The sequence below is a fragment of the Heloderma suspectum genome, chromosome 17 (assembly GCF_057233095.1).
Source record: "Heloderma suspectum isolate Gila_16-S chromosome 17, 16-S_ref, whole genome shotgun sequence".
NCBI classification, from domain to species: Eukaryota; Metazoa; Chordata; class Lepidosauria; order Squamata; family Helodermatidae; genus Heloderma; species Heloderma suspectum.
Window position 1 is genome coordinate 20962432 of NC_139474.1, and position 24559 is coordinate 20986990.

General features: G+C 50.6%; 2 protein-coding genes across 5 annotated transcripts in view; one reads left to right on the forward strand and one right to left on the reverse strand.

Moving 5' to 3' along the window:
- Positions 1 to 8991, forward strand: part of CA14 (carbonic anhydrase 14) — a 22876-nt gene extending 13885 nt beyond the window's left edge. For 2 of the 3 annotated variants that reach the window (XM_084824096.1, XM_084824097.1), the window contains 6 exons: positions 622 to 688; positions 1322 to 1479; positions 2265 to 2391; positions 5261 to 5281; positions 6519 to 6603; positions 8182 to 8991. In XM_084824096.1, the coding sequence (XP_084680222.1) occupies positions 622 to 688; positions 1322 to 1479; positions 2265 to 2391; positions 5261 to 5281; positions 6519 to 6603; positions 8182 to 8251 (528 nt within the window). In that variant the 3' untranslated portion in view covers positions 8252 to 8991. Of the gene's footprint in view, positions 1 to 621; positions 689 to 1321; positions 1480 to 2264; positions 2392 to 5260; positions 5282 to 6518; positions 6656 to 8181 lie in introns of all 3 variants that reach the window. The other variant, XM_084824098.1, reaches the window with a different exon arrangement.
- APH1A (aph-1A gamma-secretase subunit) lies at positions 8601 to 23245 on the reverse strand. Of its 2 annotated transcripts, none has more exons than XM_084824101.1 (7): positions 23078 to 23245; positions 21705 to 21875; positions 19626 to 19699; positions 19046 to 19168; positions 14906 to 15033; positions 13087 to 13210; positions 8601 to 12156 (listed from the first exon to the last, which is right to left on the reverse strand). In XM_084824101.1, exons 1-7 carry the CDS (start codon positions 23188 to 23190, stop codon positions 12092 to 12094), a joined length of 798 nt encoding a protein of 265 aa, XP_084680227.1. In that variant the 5' UTR covers positions 23191 to 23245; the 3' UTR covers positions 8601 to 12091. The 2 variants fall into 2 exon arrangements, with proteins under 2 accessions (XP_084680227.1, XP_084680225.1); XM_084824099.1 differs by lacking the exon at positions 23078 to 23245 and adding an exon at positions 22335 to 22648 and having other exon boundaries at positions 8603 to 12156.
- Positions 23246 to 24559: the final 1314 nt, after the last annotated feature.

Consider the following 24559-nt stretch of genomic DNA (forward strand, 5'->3'; position numbering starts at 1 on the left):
CTACCCACTCCCCCATGCTGCCCTTTATGCCTGAGATTCTCTACTCCAAATGCCTTTGTGGTGCCACCCATCTCTATTCCTTCAGCAAAACCTTTGCCCTTAGTCCTTACCTCCAACTGGACTGCAGCCTAAACTAGGCCGGCCCTACCATGAAGCAGAGTGAGGCAGCCCCCTCAGGTGGCAGATCCTGGGGGACCAGGAGTGGCGGCAAGGTGTTGGAGGAGAGCTGCGCGGGCACCCCACAGCCTCCCCTGCATAAGCTACCTGCTTCCCTTGGGTGCACTAGAAGCAGGGGTGAAATAGGATTCAGATGGCAGTTTGTTTGGCTTTTGTACATGGGGGCACAATCATGCCCTTGATCTCAGGCCGCAAAACATCTGGGCCCAGCCCTGAGCGGGCCCAGGACATCTGTTCACATCCATCCCCTTGCTAACTTGTCCTCTCCTTTTTCGTCCTTTCCTCTTCTCTCTCTTTTTAAAATTATCTCCCCTGCTGTTGAAATGGAAATTGTAATCTCCCCAGCCAGGGGCCTCTCAAGCATCAGGCGCATTGGTGGCGCCATAGAAATAAACCCATTGACGGTAGACGCAACTGAGTCATCTCTTCCTTGTGTCCCGGCAGGCTGGCAATGTGGAGAACCCTGCCTACGACCACATCTTAGACCGGCTGGACGACATCAAGTACAGAGGTGAAGCACCCCCACCCCTCCCGGACCTTTAAGGGTGGGCAGGTTGCATGAGCCAGAAGCGGGTTCGAAAGGTGCAAAAGAGATTGTTGCAGGGGGTGGGTGGGCACGGGGAGGAAACGTGAAAGGAGCAAAATTTAGGAAGGATCCCCCCTCCTCTAGACGGAGTGTGTTATTAGCAAGAGATATTAAAGGACGGGCTCTCTGGAAGTGGTCAAATAAACGATTATCACAGACCAGACTCAGTGGCGCTTTGGAATCTTTCCCTTTTAAAGCTGCCCAGGTTGGTGGTCATCACTCCATCTTGGACAGAGAGTTTCACAGTTTAACTCTGTGCGGTGTGACAGAACTGGCTGGGGGATTCTGGAAGTTGTAGTTCCAAGACATAGGGAGGGCACCAGGTATGGGAGGGCTGAATTAAGAGAAGGGTCCAGTTGTAGAGGAGGAATCAAGAAGGAACCATCTCCCGCAGCCAAACTTTGCCAGAGGACCATCCTTGATGGAGCAGAGGGACAATCCCCAAGCTGCCAACCGCCGACTCCCCTTGTCACATCTCTCTGGGAGACGGGTGTTTCATTCTCTTTCTCTTTCTCTCTCTCTCTCTCTTTCCCCTGCCCTGCCTCCTGAATGGGCCAGAGCAGGAAATACCTGTGGCGGCTTTCAACGTGCGTGACCTGTTTCCAGCACATTTGGGCCACTACTTCCGCTACAACGGCTCGCTGACCACCCCGCCCTGCTACCAGAGCGTGCTTTGGACCGTCTTTCTCCAGCCGGCCCACCTCTCGGCTGCCCAGGTATCCCTTCCCTCAGCCGTTGGTCTTGAGAGCCTGGCCTCCTCAGATTCCTGTGTGCGCATGGCTGTGCATGCCCTAGAGCAGGGGTCCCCAACCTTTTTGGACCTGTGGGCACATTTGGGAATTTCGGAAACTGCCGTGGGCATCACCACAAAATGGCTCCCATGAAGGATGCGGATAGTCACAAAATGGCTGTCTTGAGGTGGGAAAGGGGGGCGAGAAATAGTGAGGCTAGTGGCCGGGAGGGAGGGGGAAATGGAAAGAGTCGCTTCCTGACGGCCCAATCTTCCTGTGTCCATACAGGCCTTTCCCCTTTGCACTCTCCCTCTCTCTCTCCACACCAGCTTCTAGCCCTTCGGCGCTTTCTCTCTCCCTTCCCTTTCCCTCGCTTCCTAGTTTCTCTCCCCTCCTAGCCTCGCTCTTTCTCTCCCCTCTGCCCCTTTGCTTTCTCTTCCTGCCTGCTGAGCAGCAGATCAGCGGCAGGTTCAGAAGCCCAGCGAATCTGATGTTATGCAGAGACTGCTTCAGGGCCTAAAGTTTCAGCCCATGGCCGGTGCACTGTGCAGGCGGAGGACCTGTGGCCCTCCAGATGTTGCTGCACTCCAACTTCCATCTGCCCCCTCGTGTGGGCAAAGGCCGGGATGGTGGGAGTCGTAATCCAAACGCATCTGGGGGGCCTGCAGGTTCCTCACCCCTGCGGAAGGCGAGACAGCCGGGACTGGCCTATTTGTTCCACGCGCAGCACGGAGGTGGGGAAGCTCAGGTTCTGCCCACATCTTTTCCAGCTGGAGAAGCTGCAGAAATCCGTTTATTCTTCGGAAGAAGAGGCGACCCCCTTGGTGCTTCTAGCGGATAACTGCCGGACCCCACAGCTCTTGAACCAACGAGTGGTATTTGCCTCCTTCCTTCCCGGTGAGCGCATTGAGTGGTCTGTGCGGGAAGGGGGCGTGTGGGAGCCCCCGTGATATGCAAAACAACCCTAAGCATGTTTACTCAGATGTAAGCCTCATGGAGCCCAACTGAACTTACTCCTAAAGAAACACGTTTCAGTTTAAGACCACAAGAGCCCTGCTGAATCGGACCAAAAGCTTCTCTGCTCCATCATTCTGTTCACACACTGGCCACCCAGATGCCCCACTGGGGAACCACAAGCAGGACATGAGTGCAACAGCACCCTCCCACCCATGCTCCCCAGCAACTCGTGTACATAGACATACTGCCTCTGATACTGGAGGCAGCATAGAGCCAACAGGACTAGTAGCCATTGAGAGCCTTTTCCTCCAGGATGTGTCCAGCCCCCTTTTAAAGCCATCCGAATGGGTGGCCCTCACTACATCCTGTGGTAGCAAATTCCACAGTTTGACGATGTGCGGTGCGAAGAAGGGCTTCCTTTGATCTGTCCTGAACCTCCCACTGTTCAGTTTCGTGGAGTGACCCCTCTGAGCGCTCATATTGGGGGAAAGGAAGACAACTTCTGCCCTGTCCACTTTCTCCACGTAATGCACAACTAGTTTTGCAGCCTTAGCTGTGCTAAGCTGGAGGTCATCAGAGGGGAAAGACCTCCTGCGGCATTCCTGCCTCTTTACCAGCTGCAGGCATAGGAGTTTATGAAACAAAGAAATATTGATTAATTAGAGCATTAAGATGTTCAGCAGTAAATAAGTAACCTTTAAAGCTTCTATATATTATATATATAAACCTATCCTCTCACACACCTGCACATACACACCTATTTTCCACCTTGGCCCTATACACACAAATCCTAGTCACCGTCTATCTCCTCGCAGCCAGCCCTGCTCAGACCCTCACTCTCCCCAAGCCCTATCTAAGCTACACAAGCCCAGATCCCTGCTTATATAGCACACACTTGACACGCCCCTCCCTCCCTCAGCCAATCATTTCACTCAGCCAAACACATCGTACCTCCTGTCACTCATCCCACTCTCACTCTAGATCTACTTACCATGAAACATAGAGGTATAACATAAATACACATATTTAACTGCAGGTTCATTTTATTTATATTTATATATATATATATACACACACACATACATACACATACATACACATACACACACATACACACACACACATCCACACACATCCACACACACACGACATCACACCTCTAGTGCCTGAATGAGCCACTGGACAATTAAATAAGAGACAAACTTAAGCAAGCTGGTGATGATGCGCTATGGATAAAGGTTGCCAGCTTTTCAACTGAGCCTTGTCACTGTGCCTTGCATCAGCAGCAGTGCGCAAGGGATAAACATGGAAACGTTTGCCTGCTCATTTTCTTCATGTCAAGTTGTCATTAAAGGCTACAGAAAAAGCAGGTTGACAGATTGGCAACCCTTCTGCCTGCGATGGCCAGAAAGTTGCGGCAATAAAGTGATATGGTAACGCACCACCCTCTGGTGGCCGAAAATGGCGCGGCCCAATCATTACAGCAAATAAGGAATCCGGATTGGAGTCAAATTGAGTGACGGTTGGTGAATCTGAAGGCACCAGCCATGCGCAAAATTATGACATACAGTGTTCTCGATGGATGCTGCCTGCCAGATCTGAAACTCCCTCTTCAGGGCACACACCCAATGTCTGTGAAGGAGCACCTTTCGGAAGCAGCAGTGCTAAGCAAGGCCGGATCTTGTTCTGATCAGGTGTGTAATGCAAATGGAGAACCTGGCTTGGCCAGCAGGCTCATCTGCATTACAAATGTCTTCCGCTTCTCTTCCAGGCACTGATAATATAGATAGTGAGACGGAGGCCTAATCCACACTCTAGGGCTGCAGTCTTGTGCGCACTTACCTAGAAGAAAGCTCCATTCAACTCAGTGGGTGTTTTCTTCTGCATACATGCATAGGATTGCGATGTCAGGAGGGAAAGGGATTGTAGTGAATGAATTTTAATTGAGTTTTAATTGATGAAACTTTGAATAGGCATTCATTAACAAACAAATACAACCAAGATTTCTGAAGGAAAGATAGAAAGGAAAAAGAAAAAAAAAAAGCCATGTTTTTAGGTGATCGATGCAGGCAACAAATTATCATGAAAGGTACGTTAGAAGAGGCATTCTTTCCTATGTGACTGAAAAAGCAGGATGCCTCTTCTAAAATGGCATCGGGAGAGGCATTTCCTAGGATATGAGTTAGACAGAAGAATGCATCTCTTTTAAAATGGTGCCCGCCAACTCTTGTTTTGTAATCCATTGTCCTGTTTTTTTCTAATTTGCTGCCCAGTTAATTAAAATCACTTTTTTGATCGATCAAGACATGGTAATAATAATAATACCCCACTGATTAATTAACTAAGCATTGCTGCCTTAATCATCAAGTCCTTTCTGCTGGGGTGGGTGGTTTGGTTCTTGTAGTTAAGCTGGCGGAGTTAGGGGAGAATAACCTGCGTTTTCGGGTTTCATGGATTTAAACACGCCCATTTTGTGTCATGTTGGCTGGGGAACGCTGGGGGTTGTAGGGCTTCTTTTTTGCCTAAACATGCATAAGATTGCACCCCTAATGTATTCAGTCTCAAAAGCCCCTGAGATCGGGCAGAATTAAAACATCCAGACCCAGCAGCTTGGCACAAGACCCTCTCCTGGTGGTGCTAAAACTGCAAGAACAGGTTTGTTGACATGCATCCACACCACTGCCTGTATTTTTGGCCTCTCCAGGGTGGGGTGGGGTGGGGTGCTATGGGGCCTGTCAGCATTTACCGTGACACCACTGTGCGGAGAACCAACTCTCTTCTCAACATGTCTTTCTCTGTTGCCTTACAGGGCCTTCGGGATATTCTGCAGGTATATGGGGCTATATATGAGGGTCAATGTGTGGAGCATCACAGGCGGATGAGGGGAAAGGGGCTTCTTTAACAGTGGCTCACTAGCAGAAGAGTGTGGTGGCGATGGATGCTGGCAAGAGGTTGGACTTATCAGTACTACTTTAGCCAGGCAGATTTACACAAAAGGGGGGCATTTTTGTACAAGCTCCTTCAAAAGTCAAATATAAACAGCTTGCCTACAAATCCCCCCTATCCCAGCTCCATGTATGGCTGGGCAGTGGAAACCTGAAGCCATGCAGTCAGGTTTGGGGAGATCTTGAAGGCATAAACAGGGGCTGGGAGAAAACACGGGCGTGAATAGAGGCCAGCCTTTCCCCAGCAAGTGCCCTCCAGGCGCATCCGCAGCCCATTATGCAGCATATAAGGGGCCAAAACAAGCAGTGCACCCACAGGGCGAACTGCAAGCAATGTCCGGTCATGAGAACTAGCGGCATTGTTTTGAGCGGGTTCCGTGATTAACACTGGAACTGGAAAGCAGGAAGACCCAACTGCCACGCTTTGTATGGGATCACACTTGTGGCAACAGGGCCTCCACCACCAGCGGGCTGAGACATCATGCAATGTTCACCATCATTCCAGCCGCGCAGAGCGTCTGCCATCCAGCTTCTGCAAGAGAAGGGGAAGTTGTCCGTTGGGCTGGCATTAAAACCTTCCATGGGCCCTAGGTGCAGGAGGTATTACAGGGGCTGGCTGAGGACTGGGAAGGGGGCACAAGAGGTAGGGAAGCAAAGGGGCAGGGCGGAAGGACAAATGCAGAGTGAACGGTAGATGGAGGACATTTGAGTTGCATAGAAGGGTTTTTTTTCCCCCCTGTGGCACCTTCTACCTAGGATAGTACTACCATGGGGTTGAGGAGACAGAGGGTGAGAAAGAACAGTGGCCTCTATCCTCTCATTTAGTTTCAAATCAGTCTGCAAAGAAACCTTTTTTAAACCCCAAACTCAAAGGCATCCTAGTTCAGTTCCCACAATGATGGCTTCCCGATAAAGATCATTCATAGCTGGAGGGGAGATTTTCACCAGGGCACTTCCTGGCTCACAGCTCAGTCTCTTTACTGTACTAGTCTTCAGTGAGGAAGCTATATACATCCCCCCCCCCCAATTCTAACTTTGGTGTGCATTCCTCCCTGCTACGTGACTCTGGAATGTGGCCGCTGGATTTGGGGCCTCCTCCTCCCTCCCTCTCTCTCCTTCCAGGCGAGATCGCCGCCATCATTTTCGGGGTGCTCGTGGGCTGCCTGGGTGTCTTCCTTGCTGGATGGATTGTGGCGAAGAGAATACGGTGAGACGCAGGCGGACAGGGAGGCCAAGCCGTTTCCTTCTACCCACAGGAGGTATCCCTGGTGAACCACATCGCGAGGCCAAAGAAAGGGATTTTTTTTTAATTGTACCCCACCTTTCTCCCCCCCCATGACACTCAAGCCAGCAGTAAGTTTGAAACAGTAAAATAATACATTAAAACTCAATAAAAACAAAACAGCTACAGAATAATAAACTATAAAATTCTACTCAGGTGGGCTATTCCTCCCCTCATCGCAAGAGATCTATGATGGTTTGGGCAAGGGAGGAAACGGCCTTGTTGCTTGTATGCGGGCAACACCTCCAAGCCTCCGTTCAGCCCTTGCAGTGTGGTGGAAAGGAACGGACATCCCATAAAGACAGAGGGATGGCCAGAGAAGCTGTGGGGTGGTGGTGGTAGAGGACGCTTACCTTGAGTTTAGAAAAGAGACAATTAAGGGACACTAGAGCAGCCATTCCCAGCCTGGCGCCCTGCAGAGGTTTTGGACATCGGCTCCCATCACCCCAGCCGATGGAGGCTGCAGTGGAAACAGTGGCAGACACCAGGTTGGAGAACACTGAGGTTTATACAAGTCTGCATTGGCTGGGGAGGGGAAAACCGTTCTCCCCCTTATCAGATTTACACACACTTGATCTTAGTCAAAAGGCCAAGGACATTCAAGGCCACCCCAAGCAGTGGATGGGGAAACGAACTCAGGACCGATACGGGCGGGTGTGCGGCTCCACGCAATGCAGAACTGTGTTATAATCCTGCTCAGACTCTTGCAGATGGAAAAGACGGGGCAGCCACAGAGAAGGCCCCGCGGCACTTGTGGCCGTCGTCCAAACCTCTGACATGCAAGAGGTTTGGAGCAGGCAGAGACCGTTCCCTTATCTATCGTGGACTGAGGCTGCTCAGGATGGGGGCTGTGGACCTCTGAAAATCCATTTTGGGGAAGCCCTTGGGGCTGCATGGGGCAGGTGGCCCAAAGGGACAGGGACAAAAACATCGAATCCAACTGACTTGGATTCCTGCATTGAGCAGGGGGTTGGACTTCATGGTCTTGTAGGCCCCTTCCAACCCTTCTATTCTATGATTCTATGAAATACTTTAGCTTGAAGCTTTTCCTGCCAGTAACTAACTCTTAGGAAAAGCATTTCCAGCATATAGAGGGTGGGGAGGGACTGCACAAAAGCCAAGTAACCATCAAATGATCAGTGAACAGAGCAAGGGGCGTAGACAACTGGAGAACTTCGAAGAGCCGGATTAGGGCCCTGGGCTGGTTCTGGCCCCAGATCTAAGGTCCCCCCACCCATTAGGGCTCTCTGATCTGGAGCACCTCACTTGAATTCTATAGGAGCAAGTCTTCTGAGGCAGATTTCCCCACTGTGGTGCCCTCCAGAGGTGTTTTGACCACGTCCCAGGAGCATCCTGGCAGAGGTTGATAGGACCTGTTGTCCAACACATCTGGAAGGCCCCAGGCTGGAGAAGGGCTGACTTTGGAGATTATAGACTCAAACCTTGGGGATTCTGGAAGCCCCCCCGCCCCAAACTGACTTTGCCTCCCTCTTTTCAAACCAGGGAGAAAAGGATGCAGGAGCAGAAAGGCGTCGTCTTCACCTCATCCTCCCGGCGAGCCATTGCAGATTAAGACTTCTCGCCATGCAGAACCACTCTCTGAACCTTTCCCCCTACTGTCCAGGCTGCAATACAATAATTACATAACTTGTTTTTTTGGGGGGGCAGTGTGTATGGGGGGCGAGCGGCTGTGACGGACGAGATCAGCCACCCAAGACCTTTGGGAGAAACCTGCAGTCCCCAGCACCACAAGCCAACCTCTCCATCACCGCTGCTCTCACCTCAGCATGGAAGAGACAAACAGAACGTCTCTGCGCTGGGGCAAAAATTCAGGATGGGGGAGGAACCTTTTCCCCACCCCAGCCCTGTAGCATCAGGAGGCACGGGTTGGTTCTCAAAATAAAAAATCCCAATCAGAATTTTAGGGAGTTGGACGCTCCCAGGAAAGATGACCCATTTTATTCATTGCAAATTCAGCATTTAAAGAGTGTCTAGATTAGGGAACACACTAAAAGCCTTTCCCCCTCCTGGTATGTTGGACTACCACTCCCATCATTCCCAGCAAGCAGGGCCAGGCTGTTCCATATTGTAGTCCACAAGAAGGGTCTTTTCCAGCCCAGGAATTGTACAATGAGGACAAACTTCCTAAATGGATGGGCATAGGTGTGTACCATTCCCACTTCCTTTACACACAGGGGTATATTTCCCCCACCCTTCTCCCATCTCATCTGAAAACCCTTTGGGGAGATTAGGAATGCCAAGAGGAGCCATTTCCATCCTGCCACTTGAGAAATAAAGTCTAGTTTTCCCCCCATGACTGTGTTCTGCTTTTGCCCTTCTGGGGACGAGACGGGAAAACAAGGGATAAGAATCCATTAGGGACAAGACGTAGACTGAGGCAGGTTGATCCAACTATGTTGTACTCGGCTCAGACAAGCTCCAGGTGTTTGAGGTTAGTGCCAAGCAGGTCAGTGCAGGCGCACAGACATTTTTCAGGGCTTGCTCACTTCAGTAGCTCCCCTGGAGGTCCTTTTGTAATCTCTTTGAAAACCAAAACATAAATTAGCACCCACAAAGGAGATTGTTCCCTAATTCCCAAAGCAGCGGACGCCTCTTATCCTTAGCAAACTCTTCAGTGTGGTCTTGCCCCCTTGGGAGAGGAGTCTGGGGTTGCCGGTGGAGGACTGGGATGTCACCCCACGTAAATCCAATGGGCCCCTTTGGATGCATTCAACGCTCCTCTCGCACTCGGAGCTTCCAATCGAGGTGTCCCGGCTAAGCTTCCAGAGAAAAGAGGTTGGAATTCCCCGTCTTAAAGGATAGAGAGGGAAAGAAAAAGCAGCTGACCTCGGCCTTCTCCAACCTGGCGCCCTTGCATGTGTTTATGTATCACTGGTACCTATAATAGCAGGGTTTTGTCTGTGGGAAGGAATGCAGAACTTGCCTCGAGAAATCCAACAAGTCCATGGGTCACTTGAGAGAAGTCTATGAGGAAGCAGGGCCCAAAGGAACCTGCAGCCTCTCCTTTTTGCAGGCCTGGAACTATCACTAGAGAGGCTGCCAAATTCCACACCACCGGCCTCCGGGTGTGGAATGCAGTTTGTCCCGGGGCGAAAGCACTGCCAATGCCGGATCAGGACTCGCCGCATTCCAGGCTGAAAATAAACCACATGCTGCTGGCTGGGGAGAAGGGATTGCATTTTCAGCGCCACCCCTCTCTGCAGCAGAGACCTTGGGGGCCTGCAAGGTGGAGGCTTGCATCAGCGAGGGTGGAGGAACAGCCTCCACTCCTCCCCCCCCCCGAGATCCCTGGGGCCCCAAACGGATCACGCCGCCCGCTCCACCACGGGATGCCGCTCTGCTCCCTGCCGAAAGCTGTCAGGAGCGAACGACGCGGTTCCACGCACCCCCTCGTCATCACAGCAAAAGCCACTCAGAGATCACCTCCGCCACCGCTCCGATTCTGGAAGAGGAAGGTCACATCTTGCGCCCCCCAACGCGCGTCGCCAAAGGAACCATCTCCACATGACACTAGCCCCATTACGAGAGAAGTCCTTTTATTCATTGCACCAATGGGTCGGGAACGATTGGCCCCAAACGGCAGTTTTTTAAAGGGGCTGGCTGAAGGGCCTGCCCGAGCAAGACCGGAGGGGGCGGGTGAGAGGAAGAGGCTCAATTAACGCAGTGGCACTTTCTAGCCAGCAGAGGGCGCCACAGCATGGCGCTGCTTAGGTCATTTCCTGCTCAAGGCGCCAACGCAGCGGCCAGGTGACCAATGGCAGCAGCAACCACAGAGTTGAGAACCAGAGGAAGAGAGGCGGCCCCCGTTTCCCGTTTTGAGTGGCTACGAGGCCACTGGGGGTACCCCTCGATCTCGATGGGCCAGCCCCACTGGCCTGGCCTTGGCTGCCACCCACCCCAAAGGCCACATCCGCAAGAGCAGAGGGGGCATGCCCGTTGCAACCCTGGCTCGGCCTCGTCACCGACGGCACAGAGCAAGGGGAGGCCGAGAGCTGCTTTTAAAAAAGAGAGCCACAGCGTGCTACGGTGCTCAGGCTGGCGTGTGTCCGGAACATCAGCAGCCGAAGAACTTCGAGGGTCACCTTGGATTAAAAAACACAAAGCCTTCAGCCAAATAACTTGAGTTCAATGCTAGCTGGGCAGTCAGAAAACAAACACCCCCACCCCTGGGGAGGCTAGTCGTGGGCCAGTGATGACGGGAGTTGTAGTCCCAACACATCTGGAATGCAGCCTGACACTCTTTCCACCTTGCCACGTGTGGTTCTCCAGAGGCTGCTGGGAGGCGACTCCCCGCCGCCTCAGCCAGCGCAGCCAGCGGTGAGGGCTGGGCGGTAAGAAACGAACACACGCAGGCCCCAGGGAGGGCTCTCTCAAAATGAGGGGAGCCTCCAGCTTGGGAGTTTTGCCTGCAAGAACTGGATGATCCCACCGCCCCTACAATGGGCAGGAGGAACTGGGGATGAGAAGTTCTCGGATTGCTCAGGAACAGCCGGCCGAGACTGGAGCAACTCTAGCTGGGAAAAAAGCCTCACAGGGCAGGGGGAAGGTGCGCTCTCCAAAATTGTCCAAGCAGAGCATGTTCCAACATGGATTAGAGTAAGGTCAGCAGCGAGAGGCCCCAGGGGAAAATCCAACTACAAAGCAGTTCCCAGTCCAGAGGCAAGAGAGAAAAGGAGTGGTGGCTGAGACGACGGGACTTGCTTACCATCCTCTTGCAGAGGAGGGTGCTTGCCCCGCCATGCCTGCTCTCCACTCTGGCCAAAACAGTTGCTGACCAGGGGATGGGGGCCTCGCCTGGGCACAGCAAACTGAAAATCGTTTCCATCAAAAAGTCACGAATGCAAGAAATACAGCAAGTTGTAACCCAAGCTAGCGGATGCCAGCAGGCATCGTGCGAAGAGGCCGCGGGGGCACTCAGCACCCCCAGGAATCATCTGTCCGACAGCACACTGCACCAGACAGTAAGTTACGAGGGATCGGAGCCTCCAGGCCCGCGGTCTTGTGCTGCCCTCTAGCAAAGAGACGGGATCACTCAAGGTTTTAACCAACATTTCCATCTTCCAGGACAGATGCAAGAAAAAAAAAACCCTCACACACACCAGAGGAAAAATAAAATTCCCAACCACGAGGCCGGGGCCAGTTCTCCTGAAATCCAAGACATTGGTTGGGGCCGAGGAACCTCTGCTTGCAGCCCACAGGGCCAGGAAAAGTTTTTGGCCAGTCCAGCCGACTCCAGAGTTGTTCATCCCACACAGAGGGCAGTGAGAGAGAGAGAGAGAGAGAAAGAGAGAGAGCGCACAAGTATGCCGTTTCCAGCTGCCAAGAAGTGGGCACTTGGGTGACCGTCTTCCCTTAGACGCGTCCTAGTATCCAGGAGGCGAGAAGGGGCGCCTCAGTCCTCAACAGGGAGTCGCAGCGCAGAATACACCATGACGTGCTCGTCCTCCTTCCGTCGGCCTGCAAGGGAGCGGCCAGCCCCACAGAGAAGAAGACCATCAGCCACCCAGCGAAGGCGGGCTAGATCCCACTCAACCCCCCTTCGCGCGAGGAGGTCGTCACGCTCAGCCTCTCTGCAGCCAAGAACTCCACAAGAAGTCTGTGCTACAGGCACTTCTCGGAGCCCTCATTCTAGCCAGGCCGGGCGTGGTGGGAGAGCGGAGTTCTCCGACCTGAATAAGGCATGCTGGATTTACCAAACTGCTGGCTTTCGCCTGTTTTTTGTTTGTCCTAGCAAGGGGGAGGAAACCGGCCCGCCGCAGCAGGCACGGAAGGCCCAGTCTTTTGACCACGGCAAGTTTTATACGGCCTGCCTCACATTTCCGTAGGGGGCAGGAGGGTTGCAGAGGCAGGCTTCGGGAAGGGAAGCCAGTTGGGAGGTAGAGGGCACTGAACCCCCTTCCTCCCCACAACTCCTGGAGGTTCTCAGGGAAGGGCTGTAGCTCAGTGGTAGAGCCTCTGCTTTGCAGGCAGAAGGTCCCAGGTTCGATCCCCGACATCTCCAAGCAGGGCTGGGAAAACTCCTGCCTGAAACTCTGGAGAGCCGCTGCTGCCAGTCAGTGCCAGCAATACTGGGCTAGACGGACCCAGGGTCTGACTCCATATAAGGCAGCTTCGGAGGTTCCCATTCTGAACCGCCGGGCCTTGCTGGCTTCTGCTCACCTGCGCCTTTTCAAGTGAATCACTGCCGCCTTAAGGACTAGCAACTTCCTTCGTAAAATGAAAGCTGAATCCTAAGAATGCAACTGCCAGCTTGTGTGCTTAGGGAGCGATTCTGCTCCCTCTCTGCAGATGTAGCACTCAAGGCATTATTCAGGGGCCGTTTCAGCCCTCCCATCTTGCCCTGCCCTGCCCAAACCCCACGGCCCACGCAGGAGTCGCGATCCTCACAGGAGAGGCAGGCGAGGATGTTTCCCAGGGAGCCTCCGGCCGTGAAGAACGCCCACACCCCTGTGGAGCACGTGATGAGGAAGATGGGGATGAGGCTGGCTTCGTAGCACGGATTCAGGAACGTCTAGAAGGTGGGGGGGAGAGAGAGAAAGAGAAGCGATTTCAGAACCCAGGCCGAGGCCACAAGAATCCTCGCTCCTCTTCAATTCCCTCTGTCTCCTGGAAGCCTTTGCCCCAGGCATGCCCCACAAAGGCAACCACCCCGATTTATCTCCATGGCAACTGCCATGGCATAGCAGATAATCCCCTGCCCTTCTGAAAGGACAGAGGGGATTCCCGTGACTTAGGCAAAACGTCCCCCGCCCTGCGGGAGTGGGCAGATAGGGAGGAGGAGCAAAGCAAACCGGAGCCCCGCTAGCTACCCCCCCCCCCAGACACTTCCCTTCCCAACAGGTTCTATAAATGCCATCAAAGTACCCAGGCTAGTCTGAAGCGCCCACCAAGACGCCTGAACAATCTAGCCAAGCCTGGGTCGTGTATGTTTGCACAACTGGACATTTCGCTGCCCTCCTGTCCGTGTTTGCGAATGTTTACCAAGACGGCGAGGAACGGGGGTCCTGAAGAGGTCTCGCCTGGCTGCACGGAAGCCAGGACTCTTACAGCCCACCACCACGGAGGAACAGGGGCAACGTGTGGCCCCCGCCACCCCCACAGTTTCCTCCCAGGAGCTCAAGTTTGCCTTGCAAAAGGAAAATGTTTTTGCTTCGCTTTAGAGGGAAGTCACTGCTGTTTTGGCACAGCCAAATTGGCAACGCAGCAGCAGTTTTGACACTGGTGGCCCCTGGTGGGAGGACGCTGGCCCCAAGGGCCACAGGAGTTGTCCAGCCCCGCTTTTAGAGTCTACAGCCAGCATTGACCAAAGTTTCCCCCTTTCGTTCTGTCAATCTTTAGGGGGCAAAAGCAAAAATACTACCCCCACTGCAAATCTTTATCTGCTGCCATTTAAAATATCGACACCTCATTCTCTCCCTGTATGACCGTAATGTGCCTCAAGGAATTATCCCCTGTTGGCTTTGTACATGGATAATCCTGTCTTGGAGTAAGGCTTTGGGCCTGCTTTCCAACAGAGTCCAGAAATGGGCCCATGGTACAAGAGAAGTCTGACGCTTGAGAAGAACAAATTACAGTAAAACAGATTAAAAGGTCCGGGATTTTTTTTTTTTTAAAGGAATTGGCCAGGCGCGCACACATACACACTATATGGATATATATATACAATAAAAATAAAGACATTTAACTTATTGCCATAAGAGTGAAACTTTCATCTATTTGCAAAAGCCTGGTTGGCTATTGAGCAATCATCTATCTATCTATCCATCCATCCATCCATCCATCCATCTATCTATCTATCTATCTATCTATCTATCTATCTACCCACCCACCCTGTCTAATCTGTCTGTCTGTCTGTCTGTCTATCTATCTATTCTTTTAACTGGTAGGTCAGGACCTCAAACCCAGCACACACATACTATACCCACACACACACACACACACACACACACACACACTAAAAATAAAGACATTTAACTTGTTGCCATGAGAGTGAAACTTTGATCTATTTGCAAAAGCCTGGTTGGCTATTGAGCAATCATCTACCACCCGGCCATGGACTAACGGTTGGTCACAGTGGCAGTGCCACCACCGTACACATACAGAGTAAAAAATGAGATAGCAGGTCCCAAACGCACACGTGGGCTGAAGGCAGAACCCAAGTTGGAGATAGTGGAAGGTGACCAATATGACAGACCCATCCACTCACCAGTCCAGATGTGACCAGGTGACTGGCGACCACCAGAGCCAGCTTCCAGTAGCTCCCCTTCTCGCAGGCGTCGAAGAAAATCGTCCCCCAGAACGTGTGCAAGAAAACTAATGCCATGGTGAGAAAGGCTGGAAGGAGAAGACAGAAGGACGGTCAAGCCACATCGTCACAGGCTTCAACAGCTCCGTGAATGAAAAGGCTCCTTTAAGGCAAGGGCGTTGAACCTCTTCCAGCCCCCAGGGCTGAATTCCATTTCAGAGACGCCCTCGGGCTGGTTTCCAGGGATGGGGGAAAAATACCAGCCTATTTGAGCTTACAGCTCTGACTGCCTGTCACTAAACCGTAGGAGACACATTTCAGCCTTTTAGAATGGGGGAAAAACCGCAAAAGCTGGAAAATCAGCCTATGTGCACCAGTTGCTGGGGAACATGGGTGGGAGGGTGCTGTTGCACTCATGCCCTGCTTGTGGGTTCCCGGTCGACAGGTGGTTGGCCACTGTGTGAAGAGAATGCTGGACTAGATGGACTCTTGGTATCATCCAGCAGGGCGCTTATGTTCTTAAACCACCCAATGATCGGTAGTTTGGGGATGTGGTGGGACTGGGGGAAGGGAGCATGGCCCTCTGGGGAATCTGGAGGCCAGATTGGGACCACGGGGGGCTACTTTGGCCCACAGGACTGAGGTTCGACACCCTTGGGTTTAAGGTTTTGGTTCTTGTTTACAAAGCCCTAAAGAACTCAGTACCAGGATCCTTAAGAGATCGCTTGACCAGCCTGTCTGGATGCTGTGCTCATCAGGAGATACCCTCCTGGTGGTGCCAAAGTTTTTGGAAGTCCAGTCCATGACAGCTTGGAATAAGGGCTTTGGTGTCATAGCACGCACTCTCTGGAACTCCCTACCGCTACAAATTAGGCGCCAACCCTTCTGGGTTTTTGATGCCTACTGAAAACACCTTTTCCAACAAGCATACACAGGAAGGTAATCTTGTCTTCTGTATTCAGCAATAATATTCAGTTATTTAATTATGACCTTATACTGTATCGTTTTGTACATCGCTTAGACATTTCTTTTAATGTAAGCGATACATAAATAATAAAAGGCACCACACACATGGCCGTTGCTGTCAGTGGGTTTGTGGTCCTTTCCGCGCACGAAGACCCAGTGTGCAAGGACTGAAGAAGTCTTGGCAGAAGCCTGTTTTCCAGCCTGACAGCCCCCTCCCACAGTATCGGAATTTGGGGCTCCCCAGGGAGAAGGCCTCAGACAGTGTACGCAGCTAAGCAAACAGCAGAACCTCCCCACCATACTGCCGTAGGTATTTATTTACAGTATTTATAGGCCACCCTACGTCGGAGTTCCCTTCCGCTGCCACCATTACACCCCTTTTATTTAACTCATGCCTTTTCCCTTAAGGGAGCTGATCATTAGGCAAATTATGTACGCCACCTTGGGTTCCTTGAGGAGGAAAAAAGGTGGGATGTAAATGAAATGAATGAATGAAATCAGATCAGAGGTATTAGGGAAGTAAACAAAGATATATAGCATTTTATTAAAGAGAAAACAAGAAAGCCTGTTGTTTTAAGGATACCGTCACCGCTTTTAAAACAGGGTTCCTACAGTTACTTCTCCTCACAATCAGGTGTTAGGAGCCCCAGTTCCTACCCCTGACCACACCAGCCAATTTCCCTCTCAAGATCCACCCCAATTAACTCATAGGCCTAACGGGAGGACTTGAACGGCGGTCTTCTTTCTGGTCAGGTTCAACGTCCACCCGGAACCTTCAGTGCTGTTCCCCAAACTTCTCCTGAAGTCTTCCATCTGGCCCAGCAGCTGCTCAAGCTGTCACCGAGGGTTCAGCGCTTGCCTCCAAAGGCGGCTCCAGGATTCTCCCCACTTGCAGATCTTCTTCAGCTTCTGCCTCCCGGTCTTGTAGCTGCTCTTCTCCCTGGCTGACGTCTTCTCCAGGCCCCCCAGCCTCTCACAAAGGCACCTCCTCGGCCACTCTCCAGCCAGACCCCTGACCGACTCGCCCATCGGGCTCTCCACAGCTCCTTATATTCGTTCCAGTCAGAGCCCACAGCCAGTCAGCTTTGCAGCATCCGACATTCTGTCACCCCATCTCCGGGAACACTTCTGACCAATGGGCATCTTTAGAACGTCAGATATTCCCCAATCAGGAATAACTGGTACCACTTTCAATCCTACCTTCCCTTATAAATAGAGAGAACCTGGCTTCATTTTCACCTCCCGGGGGTAACAGAAAGGACCCATTTGCCAGCATACCATATGTACAACCTAACTCCCCTCAGGCACAGGCCTCCAGGAAAAAGCATACATTTTTATTCTCAGACTCTCAGTGGTTAACATAAAACATAACACTTAAACTTTTACCTCAGTTTCTTCACAGAACTATTTTTACATCAGCTTGAAAAAGGGACTTTTACTGGCATCCAGTCGTTGACAGTATGTACCGTATGTGGTTGACAGATTGTAACTCAAAAATCTGCACGCGTCTAAACATTTATATGCTTGTGAGCATTCCTCTTAGTACAACATAGATGGGGGTCCCCAGCCTTTTTGGGCCTGTGGGCACATTTGGGAATTTGAGAAACTGCTGTGGGCACCACCACAAAATGGCTCCCACAGAGAATGTGGGAAGTCACATAATGGCTGCCATGGTGGCCTGGAAAGTGAGCTATAGAGGTAGTGGTGGTGGAGGGAAATAGTGAGGCTAGAGGCTGGGAGGGAGGGGAAACGGCAAGGCGAAAGGGGAGGGAAAGAGCAACGCTAGAGGCCAGAAAGGGAGGGCTACCCTAACATTTCCCAAGGTTTTTCTTTTTCTTAAAGGGGGAGGGCGTGGAGAACTTTGTGGGTGGTATTTATGCTGGGTCTTTGCACTGGTGGTGCTGATGATCGTTTAGAGACCAGCACGGAAAGAGCCCTCTCTCCTGTTGCCACCTGCCCAACCTCCGGGAGGGAGGCTACCGAAGGAAGGGGGTTCCGAGAGAATCTGGTGCTTCGGCCTCCCATGCTGTTCTCTAAGCTGCCTCTGAATATCTGAAGGGCTGCCATACAGAAGATGGAGCAGACGCATTCTCGGCTGTCGTCCAAACAACTGGAGGGCACTAGGTGGGGAAGGCATACTATGGTCTGGCCCACAGCAAGGTGGAATGCATTTAAAAACCTTTCTGTCAAGAATGGGTTAAATGTAGTGGTAACCATGTGGGCCGCTGGGGTAGTCACCTACGAAGCAGCCGCCTGGATTGTTTCAAGGCCACGCTCCGGCTAACTGGGAAAACGGTAACAGCCGTGCCTGGAGGGAAGATTCAGCCTCCTTGGGGGGTGGAATGGGGTGTCCTGGGAATGGGCTTGGATTGGGTGCTTCAAATCTGCCCAGAGTTGCTAGGGCTGGGCAATAAAAAGAGGGCTAAGGAAGGGGCGAGTGTCTCTTCTTGGCCCTGCCGGTACTAGGGAGTGCTGCTGGTCGATGGCTATCCTGGGAGGCCCACACTTTGGTATGTACAGGGCAGACTAGCTAGCTTTATTGTTTTGCTCTTGGGAGCGTGTGCCTTGGTGATCGGCGTTTCTGGTTTTGCTTACGAGTTTTGTGCCTTGCTTGTAATTCCCTGTACAACCTACCACCTCTCCCCATGCCTTCCTCTTTGGTGCTTTCCCCTAATAAACTTTTATCCAACTTCCAGTTGGTGTGGTGTGTCCTGTACAACTTCAGTGCTAAATACGGTGCCTCTTGGCCCGGAAGGGAGCTAGTGGGTTAACTTTGGGGAAATCTGTGGCCAAGTTGGGCCTGGCTTACCTTGCAGGGTCGTTGGGGTGAAACCAACAATCCTTCACACTTTCTGATTAGCATCTGCTTGTTAATTGCTGGTGTCAACATAACCACCACAATGGGCGCTGGAGGGAAACGTGCGCCCCCCCCCCCCACACACACACTGCTATTTGTGTATACATTTTATTTTTCCATTCGCATTTTTGCTCTCATGACTTCCCTACTAATCCCATATTAACGAGAAAGACCTGTACAGGGCCATGCAGGAAGAGGTTTGAAACCGGGTTTCCCAGCTCTCCATCTACGGAGAGAGGCTGGCTCTCAACCCAACACACGCCCGGAGCGGCTCTTACCTGACGTGATGAAGTAATGGGGAGAGTCCCCATGGATCCCCACAGTGCCCGGCCCAATGGAATCCGCAAGGACGTTGATCACCGAAAAGACGCCACTGATGATCCCAAAGGAGAGACCCGACACTACAGAAGGAAGAGACACCGACAAGCCCCAATTACAGCGGAGGACATTTAGAATGGTTTTGCCACATCCTGCCTCATCCCCAGCACCTCACTCTCCAAATCAGCAGCAATCACGGTAGCTGTTTATAAGAGAAATTGCAAAAACAAATGCCAACGGGAACAACAACGCGACTTAATAAGCCTGAAGGAACCCGCAAAATGATTGTTTTGCTTCTGGGAAGCTGCTCCGAAAATGTAGGAGACTGAAAAGGCTTGAAAGGGAACTAAATTCAGAAGTGTAGCAGACTTCCGCTTTGTCAGTTGCAGGTAACAGCTATTTAAAGACCCAAAGGGGCTGCATTTGGCTAGAGGAACGGGAACTTGGTTCCTTGTAGGCGGCGGCAAGGATGACGCACGACTGTTTTCAGAGGGAATTATCGTGCTCCTGGCAATAGGACGCGGCCAGCTGCTCACTCACCGTACGCCATCTGCTTGACTGAGATGGGAGACCGCCCGTCTTCGCTTATGGTCACCAGCCCTTCGTCAGCTTTCCTGGATGAAAATCGGAAGCAAGGAATCAGTTAGTTCTGGAAAAGAAAAGAAGTTATTCATGCGGGGCTGTGTGTCATACGCACAGACCAGAGAAAGCCCTAATCTTACCATACACCCCTCTAAGTCTCCTGCTACGTTTAAAAAACTCAGCTGCAACTACATCCCTCCCCACCCCGAACTGTATTCAGTCTTCTTCATACTCTGGTTCAACCTGCAACAACTCATCTTTTATGGCCCCTTATGGAACGAAAGCAAGATCCAGCTGGAACACAGAACCTTCACCAGCTGACCGACAGGTGTCCATGATAGATGCTATCTATCTTATGTTTAACCTTGTCTCTACATCCATGAGGGCTAGTGACTTAAAAAAATGAATGCAGAGATTCTCAGAAGAATTGTTGTTGTTCAGTCGCTCAGTCGGGTCCGACTCTTCGTGACCCCATGGACCATAGCACGCCAGGCCTTCCTGTCCTGCGCTCTCTCCCGGAGCGTGCTCAAGTTCATATTCATTGCATCGGTGATGCTGTCTAGCCATCTCATCCTCTGCCGTCCCCTTCTCCTTTTGCCCTCAATCTTTCCCAGCATCAGGGTCTTTTCCAGGGAGTTTTCTCTTCGCATTAGGTGGCCAAAATATTTCAGCTTCAGTATCTGTCCTTCCAATGAGCACTCAGGGTTGATTTCCTTTAGGATGGACTGACTTGACATCCTTGCAGTCCAGGGGACTCGTAAGAGTCTTCTCCAGCAATTAAAGGGCCCCAAAATGCATGGCAGGTGATTTAACTTTTAGCCATGAGATCAAAAAAAGACAACAGATATTCTAACACCCCCTCCCCCAAAAACACCAACACTGCCCTGTAAATATAGTCTGTCACTCTACACACTTGAACCAGTGTCATACTTGTCCAACTATCTGATTCAGATGAGTTTATTTGTATATGGTCAGTAAATACTGCCACTGGAAGCAGAAATTATAAACTTTATATTATTTTTACGGCTGAAAATTCCTGAACCCTGCTAGCCTTGAAGATTTGAGAGGTCCATTGTAGGAGGGCATTTTTTAGCTTTATTACTTTAGTATTTTGGTTCTGATAAGAACTACAGTTATAAACCAAAGGGTTTATTTATTTCTGTTGAGTATTTCTTTTATTGTGTGTATAAAATTTTGTGTAGTTTGACCACTGAGGAAGACCTGTGTCGAAACGTGTTTGGTCATTTTATATTATTTCATATTGTGGTTGTATCGATCATTTTAATCTGCGTTTTTCTAGAAAATAATTTTAGTATAAAGATTCCAACAAAAAAAAATTCTTTAGAGTTTTTAATTGCACTAATTTGTGGTGCATCCCAATTCATTGTTTGTTGTGTTTTGAGCAGTTGGGATATGTATCTCCTTTGTGTCTTCGTTTTACTTGTATATAGACATCAGGCCATCACAAAACATTTTAAAAATACTAGATATCAATGCAGAGATAGTATATTTACATAAAGTTAACATAATATAGAATAAACTTCACCTTCTGAATATCTGGCTAAAAAAAGTAAAATTATATAAAATAAAATTAAATAAAATAAAATCACTCATGAATGTAAAAGTTCTGAATCTCCCTGACAAGACACAGGATTTTCCTTTAAGAATTTTCCCCCTAACACCAGTTACTGCAGATATGAAGCAGCTGGTCTTTGCAGTTAGAGTAAAATCTAAAATCTGACCCAAATATTGTTTCCTCGGCACATTATACAAAGGACGATATATAATCATAGGTACAAGACCTTCCCCCTGTTTTAAGCCACAAGGACAGGCACATTCAGAATATGGCCTATTCCATATCTTCCTTCTAACACTGTTGAACTATCATGACCCCAAATAAAGGAAAATCCGGGAAGGGGTTAGAATGAACGTCTAATGAAGAGTTCTGCGCACCCTCCCAAAACGAGTATCCCAGGGTTCTCTGAAGAACCACGACAGTTCAGCCAGCCTGAACTTCCCCTAGAAGGGCGTTCTTACTTGAGGAGCTTGAAATAGCCAAAGCGAAAGGCTTCCTGCAGCAAGACCGACACGGCTGCCCCGAACATCAGGAGGCTGTGCTGCAGCCGCCCATCCTCTCGGTCGCTCAGGTGCACCGAAATAAACCAGATCGAGGAAGCCAGGAGGAGAGAGACCAGCCAGAAAAAGGCCCTGGGTAAACAGCAGAGAGAGGAAAACATTAGCATCACCGGTTATAAAGAGGGCTGTACTTGGAAAAACCAACACCACTATGGTACCCCCCCAGTCTGCCGCCTGAATCAATCACACAAACAGCATGATTTTATTTATTCCGCCTCATCGGTTCTGCTTCTGCTTGTCACGCTGCCATATCTAGGCTTGGCCCTCTGAAATTCAAGAGCTGTTCACTGGCGGTCTCCGGCCCATGGTCCGCCCATGAACCACGCAGGATGTGTTGGGAGGCATCAAGAACCTTTGCAGGCCATATGCATATGGTTGCAATCCCACGCCTGTTCAGGCAGAAAAAGTCCTACAACCCCCAGCATGCCCAGCCAGCCGTTTTCCCCTCTGTCTAAACAACATGCACAAGATTGTGCTCTAAATTCTTTGAAGGTGCAATCCTATGCATGTTTAGACAGAAAAAAGTCCTACAAAAAAGTTCTTTGGGACTTTTTTCTGTCTAAACATGCATAGGATTGTGCCCTCAGCTGTCCTGTGCCGTGTCTCACTTTCCCCTCCGAGGCACCAAAGGGAAGTTCAGTCACCACAACCCCCGTCACATGCTTCTTTGTGGGCAGGAAGGAAACATTGCAACAAAGAAAGAAAAACAAGACAGAACCAGAAAATCCAGATCTGGAGGAGTGACAACGTCCCCTTTTGCGCATGAAGCGCCTTTTCTCTCAGGTTCTTGAAAGAACGTTCAGAGGTTTGCTCCGGAGCCCTGGACTCCCAGGTGGGCGAGGGAACCGTGGGCGCACTCCACGGGCGCACTGCGCCGCCCGGCCCACGAGCTATTTCCAAAACCCAAAATGAAACTGCAACAGGGCACCGCCACAAGCCCCCTCCTTCATCAGTGGCAGCCCGCCCGGCGCCCCCAGATGTGCCGCGCTACAGCTCCCACCAGCCACAGCCGGAATGGCCAGCGGCCAGGGATGCCGGGAGGCGCCGCCCGGAACATCTGGCGGGCGCCAGGCTGGGGCGCCAGGCCCGGCCCGGCGAAGGATGCGCGGGCGAGACGCGGCCCCCGCTTCCCCGGCCGCCTGCCCTCCCTCGGCCCGCCCTGCGAGGCCCTCGGGGCGGGGCCGGCCCGCTGCGGAGACCAAGCGGGCGGCCCGGGGCGGCCGGCAGCCGAAGGCCCCCCCGGAGCGCCCCGAGAGCGCCGCCGCCGCGCCCACCCGGCCACGAGGACGAGGACGCGCAGGGGGTCCCGGGCCACGGTCAGCAGGCAGAGCGCCGCGGCCGGCCCGAAGGCGACGCAGCCGCAGCCGAGGCACACGGCCGCCCCCATGGCGCGGCGCGGCGCGGCGGAGGGGCGGAGGGCCCGGGCAGCCGCCTGCCGACGCGCGCGGGGCCGGGCCGGGCCGGGCCGGGCGGGGCCGGGCGGGGCGGGGCGCCGCGGGGCGGGGCGGGCGGGGGCGCGGGGCGCGGGGGCCCCGTCGCCTCCCGCCCTGCCCGGCGCGCGCGGCGCGCTCCTCGCCGCCCGCCCGCCCGCGCTCCGCGGCTGATCTATCCATCCGCCTATCTGTCGCCATTTAGTCATTTGTTGCGACAGATATAATCTATCAATAATAAATGAATTAATAATAATAATAAATAATTTATTTATCGCAACCCATTTATTCATTCACTGCTACTAGTTATCGCTGTTATTTATCTATCGCAATTTATTTATGTATCGCTATGTATCGCAGTTTATGTATTTATCGCAATTTATGTATCGCAATTCATTTATCGCTGTTATTTATTTATCACAATTTATTCATTTATCGCAATTTATTTATTTATTGCTATTATTTATCGCTATTATTTATCACTATTATTTATTTATCACAATTTATTCATTTATCACTATTTATTTATCGCTATTTATTTATCACTATTATTTATTGCTATTATTTATTTATCACAATTTATTCATTTATCACTATCACTATTTATTTATTTATCGCTATTATTTATTTATCACTATTCATTTATCACTATTTATTTATCGCTATTTATTTATCGCTGTTATTTATTGCTATTATTTATTTATCACAATTTATTCATTTATCACTATTTATTTATCGCTATTTATTTATTTATCGCTGTTATTTATTTATTGCTATTATTTATTTATCACAATTTATTCATTTATCGCAATTTATTCATCACAATTCATTTATCACAATTCATTTATTTATCGCTATTTACTTATCGCTATTATATATTTATCACTATTATCCATCACAATTTATGTATCGCTATTTATGTATCGCAATTTATGTATTTATCGCTATTTACTTATCACTATTATATATTTATCACTATCACAATTTATGTATCGCTATTTATGTATCGCAATTTATGTATTTATCGCAATTTATTGCAGTTCATTTATCGCTATTATTTATCACAATTTATTCATTTATCGCAATTTATTCATCACAGTTCATTTATCGCAATTCATTTATTTATCACTATTTACTTATCGCTATTATATATTTATCGCTATTATTTATCTATCACAATGTATTCCTTTATTTATTGCAATAGCTAACGTTCTCTGGGCAGATTACTGTTCTGTTCTGTTTCCATGCCTATAAATCAAGCAGTTTAGGGCACAGTCCTGTGCGTGTGTAGACATCCCTCGGGGCTGGCTGGGAGTTGTAGGACTT

Bases quoted from the DNA above. Each gene is read 5' to 3' on its own strand.
- APH1A (XM_084824099.1), bottom strand. From the start codon at position 22,567: ATGCGCAAAAGGGGACGTTGTCACTCCTCCAGATCTGGATTTTCTGGT. The intron at 21,876-22,334 runs GTAGGACTTTTT...CTGTTTACCCAG, and splicing joins AAGTCCCAAAGAACTTTTTT to GGCCTTTTTCTGGCTGGTCT. The intron at 19,169-19,625 runs GTGAGTGAGCAG...TTCCTTCTGTAG, and splicing joins AGTCAAGCAGATGGCGTACG to TGTCGGGTCTCTCCTTTGGG.